The sequence below is a fragment of the Silurus aristotelis genome (genome assembly GCF_946808225.1).
Source record: "Silurus aristotelis genome assembly, chromosome: 19".
Classification (NCBI taxonomy): Eukaryota; Metazoa; Chordata; class Actinopteri; order Siluriformes; family Siluridae; genus Silurus; species Silurus aristotelis.
In genome coordinates, this window is record NC_139592.1 from 5,700,334 (window position 1) to 5,708,954 (window position 8,621).

The 8,621-nt window shown below is 38.5% G+C and overlaps 1 protein-coding gene across 2 annotated transcripts in view; it reads left to right on the forward strand.

Annotated features, from left to right (window-relative positions):
- Positions 1-8,621, forward strand: part of znf385a (zinc finger protein 385A) — a 78,526-nt gene that overhangs the window by 39,016 nt on the left and 30,889 nt on the right. For both annotated transcript variants that reach the window (XM_083521127.1, XM_083521128.1), the window contains one exon: positions 6,449-6,594. In XM_083521127.1, coding sequence (XP_083377253.1) covers positions 6,449-6,594 — 146 coding nt within the window. The remainder of the gene's footprint in view (positions 1-6,448; positions 6,595-8,621) is intronic.

Below are 8,621 nucleotides of genomic sequence, written 5' to 3' on the forward strand. Positions count from 1 at the left end.
CCATGCACAGAGATATCGCCTCCGAATACAAGCACTGGAACTCCTGTTAAGAATATCACAGCTCCCAAAGTCCCATCCTTTAATAATTAAACTGTCAGAGGAGACAGCCATTGTGTATTCTGTGGTAATGATGATGAGCGAAACTGTCTTTTTCTTGCTGATTGCCTCCTCAAACATGCAACAAATGCTCCTGCTAACAGCGTTCATCTAAACAGTGGGAGAGGTGTCACCTGCTAGTGCAGTAAACTGTCACCTAGTTTACTGCACTAGTAATTACAGCCTTCTTCCTGGCCCTACATTATTCCCTCCTAATTTTCCTCTCTGCAGCTGTTTGACTGGAGTACCGTGGTCATTATTATGGCTTTGTTCTTCGCAAATGATTTGTGCTGAAGATGTTCTCAGAACTCCATTCTCTCCTCTGGAATCTATTCAGTACAGGCTTAATGCACATTCCTAAATGTGTAGACTGCACCCTCAACCTACTGACTTGAATAGTGCTAATGAAGCTGTCAAAAGTGTGGCAAACTCTGTGAACTTGGGAAGGTTTGGCTGCTTTGGGCAAAAACGTCAGACTGACATTAAAGATTCTTAGTTGTTACATACTGTAGTAGTGAGGAGATGGGTGGGTGTGGAAACTGTCATTGCTGAAACAGATAGATAAAATAAGATAGATGAAAAGGTTGCGATGAAAATAGTGTAATTATTTTTACACTCCAAATATTGATGCGTAATACAGAATGCATTTGGGGTTGGGTCCAAACAAGCCTTTAATTAACTAGTAATTAGTCATAGTAAATAGTTTTATGTGTATCCGGAATCATGGTGCACAGCAGATCCCTTAACTCTGATCTCAAACTGAACTGGTTCTCCATGGCCTTAAAATTCACCAAATCAATGACAAGGTTGGACAAACAGCCGTCTTTTTGAAAGGAAATTGCAATTGTATTTTGGCTTATAATCAGGCTTATGTCTATAGCATAGGGATGTGCATCTCCTTAACTAAGGAGGATACGATTTGCGTCTCGATGCATAGCCAACGATACGATGCATTAAAGATACATATCAAGCAACTACCAAAGCGATGTAATACGATTCACCCCATTACGATGCAGTGCGATACGATTTTGATGCGATTGAACGTGATTTAATGCGATTCAATGCAATATGATACAATGGAAAAAATATGATGCTATGCAATTTAATATAATACAGATCACTTTTATTACTTTGGTTTAGACAGGCAGCAAATCATTATTTTACTTAAGTGCTTTCTGACTTCTAACTCATGACCCTTTTACAAACAGGCGTTTGTAGTGCAAAAAGATTAGAGAAGATTAAAGATGAAATAAAACCAGATGCTCGTTTCATGGTCTGTCTCTAAAACAATGCAGTCTCTTCCATGTTAATCTATATTCGACATGACTCTCAGAACACGCTTCAGTCTCCGTAGTATTGTAATACGTCATATTTACTTAGCACCAGTGACATTGAGAAAACACGCTTGAGAAACAGTCTAGCAAGGAGAAATCAATCCACTATCTATTGGTCACAAATTATTGGTCACTTTCTAAATAATAAAAGTATAGCGCAACTACTAATAATTATATCTAAATAAATAGTTTTGTACTGATGCAAATATGTTCAAATGATGCACCGTGATCCAAATGCCAACTTGTGTCCGATGCACACTTTTTTTAATCAAAGCATGATATTGTTTTGTATTCCGACCCACTAATGCAGATCAGTGAACCTAACCATCCCTACTATAGCATCTGCATGGCACATGGTTATAGTGGAATATCTAGGGCAATGGAAGGGACATGGTAAAGGCATTGGACTACTGCTTGGAAGGCCATGATTTCAAATCTCAACACTGCCAAGCTGCCCCTGCTGAGCCGTTGAACAAGGCTCTTAATCCTCACCTGTAAATCTGAGGTGTATAATGAGATAAATGTAGTAAGTAAGATAAGTTTTTCTGGGTATGGGTGGCTGCCAAATTATATACACATCTTATTGCTCATTTTCCTGGAATTCATTCCTCGATGCGCTATTAAGATCTTTTGGGTGAAGGGTCCTATAACTCCTCTGTATAGGAGTACATATAGGAGCACATGGCTAGTACATTTACAGCAGGTACATTTGTTGAGAGCATAGAACAAGAAGCATAACACTGATCATTTATCCTGGTACAATAAAATATAATTTGACTTATTCGGTAGGCATATTACATTGGTTGATGTGATCATGTGCAATTTTGTTTGTGAAATGATTAACAAATTCAATTTCCTGGCCAGGTAAGACCCATTTCCCCATCAAAAATGGAGCCCTGAGTCCTGTGGTCCATCTTCAAATCCATAGTTAGATGATTAAAAAAATTAAAATAAAATCTGCATTGTGATCAAAAATGAATACAGAGACACTGTACAACATTGTCAACCTACAACTCACAAACATGCTTATTTATTGCATATGGTCTTTCTTTTTCTCTTATGATTTTATACCTGCAAAGTCATCTAGTATTTAATGTATATTCCCCCAAGGAGAGCAATTCTCCTATCCTCCCTATTTCCTTTTATTTCTTATCATTCTCGCTCATCTCTAATATGTTTTTTCTTCTTTTTGATTAGCTCTTTTTGCTTAGCTCTTTGTCTCTGAGGTCGACGGAGATAAAGAAGGAGCCTAGTGAATGTTTGGGGAGTATAGTTCCCAGATTCCAGCAGAACAAAGCTATTTAATAATGATTTGCTTGGAGAACAGCATGACCAAGCCAGGGCTGTAGTCTTGGTGTACGGGGCATTGTGAAATGCGAAATGTGGACAAATGGTAGCTGCCAAGGTTAAACTAAACCTTATTACCTATCCTGTTATCCCAATTCTTCCATGCCTGGAATCATTCTGATTCAATTCTCGCAAACTTGACAGAAAAATCCTATTTAAATAAACTGTATTTTCATCATTAGCATGAATGTAAACTTTCTATTTTGTGATGAATTTATGAGAATTGAAAAATGTTATTTTTATTAATGATAAATAAAACATCACAAAATGTTGATTACTTTTATCATGATGCCTAAAATGTGTTTATTCCATTTCCTCTAGTTAGGTAACAAATGCACCAAAGAAGGCAGTGTTAAATATTAGAGAAGTGCTTGATCCTCCATTTATCATGGCTAAACAGAGTTGGTTTAATTGCTTTGCTGCAACTATGATCTTTTGGTGCTTTTCTGCCTATTTATAAAACCTTAGCACCTCCCCTTTTTAAATCCCAACCCTCTATTATTTACACTCAGCTTTGAAATCCTTCTTCAGTTCACATTCACATTAGCTACAGCCTCTTTCTATGTCTGTATTTGTATCCCCTCATACTGGCACAGTGCCGGAACTGAGGGCTGTTTAAAAGGCGTGATTACGACCCTGTGCATGTGTTGCAGGATTCCTGACATGTCACAAGCTTTTACCGACTTTCAAATCCCACTCTGTCCCTCTCGATGCCTCCCCAGACAGCTCTGTCCATCATTCACTCCACAACCCTGATCAGGTTCTCCAGGCCAGCTAGTGCAGACTTTAGATCGTGAGACACTACAACATTGCTGGTGTACTCTGTGGGAGTTTGATGAGGCTCTTAAGACCACAGTATAATCATCAAGGCTGTTTGTCTTTCAGCAGAGCATCTGATAGTGTTATGAGGATTAATCAGCACTCTAGTTTGAGTTGATGTATAACCGCTTGATGTAGGACAGCTGTCCATGTGATCATGTTTGTTTTTGTTATTCTATGTCAGGCTGCTGATTATTCCAACCTAATCTGTCAATCATGACATGACACACAAGAGTTCATTATACATTTGGGTGTGTACACATTCGTTTTACTGTACTTAAAACAAATCTGTATATAATTGCTTGCACATGCCTGCTTGGACATGTATAGTGCGGACCACGGCTTGAAAGGGTGCTTTAATTTTAATGATGTAATTATACACTAGGGCAAGGAAGCAGCCTGAGTCTGATTTATACTCTCTGGCTGTGCTGCACTATCAAACACATTATGAGTCCTGGGGCTGTAAGGACAACTGCACTCGCAACCGTTTCATAACACACATACTGTACACACGCATGCCTCCCTTCTCCACTGCTTTGCTCCTCTACCTGATTTTCAGCTAATTTTTTCCACATCTATGTCTCTCCTTCTCTCTTTCTCTCTTACAATTTCTCCTGCTTCGCAACTAGTCTAAGAAAACATACAAATGGTTTAATATCCTCTGTCTCTCGCTGTACATTTGTGCATCTAGTGTATGCTGGTATAAATGTAATGTCAACAGTTCGAAGTTGGGGCCCCACAGTGCACTGACCTCCTCTGCAGGACGGTTATTCGAGCCATAAAAGTGTCTCCTCTGTTTCATCTGCTGATTATTGTGTGGGTTCATGGAGCCAAGTAGCATTTTTACAAACTTGGTTTCCACAGAGCCATAATCAGACATGACAGTTTACTAATGATGGAAAATAATACATCTTTGCATAATTTCTACAAAGTCAGGGGTGGTGCTTTTGACTATGTTTGAGAACATATTTTACCACTTAAAAGTTTTTCATACAAATGACAAATTCTAGGACTCAATTCCAGTCTCGGGCTGTTTCTCTATTGACTTGGACATGTATTTGATTTATTGGCATTTGTACTTGGACTATGGTCTTAAACCTTGGGGCTGATAATTTGTAAATGTGTCTTTTCTTTTTGCATGCTCAAAGTCTGACAAGCGGTAATTCTTTTTTCTTGGAAACACAGCCTAATCATCGCTGCAATGCATGAATCACGCCAACTAGTTAAAGCTTAAGGATTGGTCTTGGAAAGGATTTAATAGTTTTTGTCCAAGTCTTGCTCTGTCTCACTTTCTTTTGGACTTGAATTTATCTTGGCCTTGATCGCTTGAAGACCTGGTCTTGGACTGAAAAGTGATGGGTTTGAGTATACTGTAAAAAAAAAACATTTTCCAAGACAACACACAATGTTGAATGTTTTTTATTACTTTTGTGTGTTTATACTGAATGTGCAGCTCCTGGAAGTTTTCTCCTACATCAAGATTTAGTATGAGAAATGTACTTCAAGCATAGCTGCAATTTCAGGTAGAATGGTAATTTTTTTTTTTCTCCCTCAGACTTAATATTAATAGTACCATTTTTGCAGTACCTAAATGTTATGTAAGTTAATGAGGGAATAAGCAGTACCCACAATCTTCTGAATCAGCATTTTATCACCAAGCAGATTTCCCTTTCTTTTGCTTCCTATTTCTATATCCACCACTGCTTTCTTCTTTCCTTTTTCACACGTTGTTTCTATACTGTTTCACTGCATACTCACTATCAGTTAATGAAGAAAAGCATTATTTGTGCCCGAGATCCAACACAGAGAAGAAGCAAAACGAGCACATGAGCATGACCAGAAACTGTAAGGCATCAAACACATTTTCCATTTACAAACCCACTCTCATAATCTCATAAAAAAAAACACATTCTCCTCTTTTCACATCCTGTCAGCTACCTTCAGTGACAGAAGCATTCACAGCGGGCTTTCCCCCTCCGCCCAAGCCACTGATGGCGCTTGCTGAGAAACCTGTCTGAGAAGTGCACTGCTGAATCAAAAAAGAGGCTGACAAACAATCTTGAGAAAATAGAAGAAAATGTCTGCAAGGAATGGAGAGAAGGAGATGAGAGAGCGAGACCCAGATGAAAAAAAAAAAGATTTAGGACTCCTGGGAAGTGGAGGCGAGGAAAATCCAACTGTGAAAATTAAGCAGCTTTTAAAGTAACTAGTTGCTAAAGCTGCATTCTGAAGAGCAGCTGATTTGAGAGTCTCATCCACAAGGTTGCACTGGTGGCAGCAGATTAATGAAGTTCGACGGCATGAGGAAAGGAGAGAAGGGGCAGAGGAGAGCAGAAGAAGGAAGAAGATGAAAGAGAAAAAGAGAGGCTTAGTGAGACAGGGCAGTTTCAGTTTCATAACAGACTGACAACTATGTGCCGATTTAAATTTGGGGTCAGATTTTTTTTTCCCATGTATGTTGTTTGTAATATTTGATGGTGTTCTCACATTTCTATAGCTGTCAGAACAAAAACTCCTGTCTGTTTGAGGCTAAGGCTAGTAGTGTCATCAAAAACAAATCAATAATTTAGAATAGTTCATAGTTCTCATGACTGAGAATTACTTCATGAGATGGGTTTTTAACAAACAGACTCATATCTTTCAGGATTGTGCTATGTCTAATTTGGTTTTATATACTAATACTTATATTTGAAGATAAAAACAGATACAGTTGCAGGTGTTTTCACTCTAAACTACACCTTTAATACAAGCATAAGCTGGGCTATATGTCAGATTCTTTGCTGTCCCTCGGCAGACCTGCTACAACCAAACAATGTTAAATATTTTTGTATCGCTTTTTCTTTTTACTACAGGAAGTATCAACCGAACAGGGGCGATCCCCACGTTTTTGCGGACCCCCACAGTAATACAGCCTCATATGGACATGAAGCCTTTCCTGCAGTTCCCCATGGAAACAGCACCGCCTCACAGTGTTGGACTGTTTCACAATTTTAACACGGTGAGTAAAAACAGCCCCATTGATCTTTTCTTTAAGAATTTCACAATAGATAAATCCTCATCGACAGCCATTGTAATACACACCACACTAGAGAAATTGATCTTATATTGGTGGGTCTCTTCAACCACCCATGGTGTCTGACTCCCTGCACATAGCCTCTGACAGAGTGTACTGTTGCTTAAGTCATACTAACATGCAAAATGAAGATGTTATCCACCCTCTGCACTCTCTGCTGGATGTTTGCGCCAGCTGATCTTATTGATTTGCCCTGGGTCATGATTAAACAAAAGGTGATTTATTGCTAATTACTTTGGTTTTCCGATGCTGGTGCTTTCACTCATTCAGATCTCATTCAGAACTCCTCCATGCCTACAGGGTGCATTTCAAGGAACACATTAAAAAAGACACCTGCTTTATTTGTTTGTCGAAGTAAAATTTGACTCATGGCTCATATGTTTGCTTAGATGTTTGCTCACCCTTGTTGCCAATTACAATTTGCAGTGCCCTTTGGCTATGTATAACAGTGCAGACAGAGGAAAGAATAAAGTTTTTGTGCCAGATCATCAAATCTAAAGCAATCTGCCCATTGTTCTTCCAAATCCCTTTCAAATTAGATTTTAGTAAGAGAGCCAAATGATGAATATTTAAAATATCTAGGATTCATTGAAATGGGTTCTGCATATTGATTTTTTTACCTGCAGTTGTCAGAAAAAGTTTTTTATGTTTGATCATCTTTGAATTACATTAAATTTCTGTGATTTTTATTCTGTATGCACCACTTGCGAGTTGCCATTTTTGTTCAGGCATGTTCAGGGACTGGCATATGTACACTGGCAGATGTATGCTGACCTTTGCATCAGCCCATAAATCTGTGTGCTCCATGGGGCCATGTGTGGTGGTACAGGCAGGGTGAGGCTGATGGAGGAGATGTGTTTGCTGCCCAGCAGATGGGGGTGTTGGAGAGGCTGGAAGGACATCTTGACCTCGTCTTTAGGACACTGCTGAAAGCACACTGCAGTGTTGATGCATTACCTAATGGAATTTATAGGAATTTTATGACCTGTGTGTTTAATGGACAGGACAGCACACCTGGATGATGCCACAAAGATTTGCAGCTGTTAGCAGTACAATAAAATAGCAGTAGGTCCCTGAAATATTAGAATGGATAGCATGCGCAAGACAGACTATTAGAGAGTGAAATGAAAACACCAGGTCTTAGTTAGCTTTAGATTTTATCTTTAACCTCTTATAAACTTTCAGCGGACCAATCAGCTGGTTCCTTCCTTTAAGGAGCCAGAGTAATTTTTGTAATTTTTTTTCTAAAACGTATAACCAGTAACATAATAACGTAATGACAAGAACCACAGCTAAATCAGTCTGGTAGTGCTATTACATAATGGATTAATGTATTAAAGGGGAAGAGGATAAATCTAAGCATATTCGCAAAATATAGTTTCAGTCCTACTTCTAGCTCCTCATCTAGTATGTAAATGCAGTTTTCAGGTCACAACAAACCAAAAACTCCTATTCCCAACAAACACAGAGACTCTGGTTCACACAATAACTACAAAGTATGTGCTACATTCACATCACTGATATTACCAAGCCTTATTGTTCTGACTGGTTTTCGATATTTTACCCGTTGTGGATTACCATTAGCCCTCGTTTAACTCTTCGTAAATTTCGTGACCTGTTTCTGTTCCCTGACTATGGGCACAGATACCTATTCTATCACCTGTTTTGGATTTGTCTGCTGAATATTTCAATGAAGTCTCTACGGTCCTCATGTTTTATGACAGCAGTATATATAAATCATATTGTTTTCATTACAAAGGAAAAAAAAAAGAACAGTGAAGGCCAGGAATTCTTAGAAATCAGTTTGAGCCAAATTTCACGTCCATGGTGTTAAAAACTAAATGGCTTACATGAAGATTATTATAATAGCAATACTAACAATTCTAACACTGGAGTTTAACAATTATCCGCTTATGCACATGTAGAGCGCATTACAAAAAAAAACAAGATGG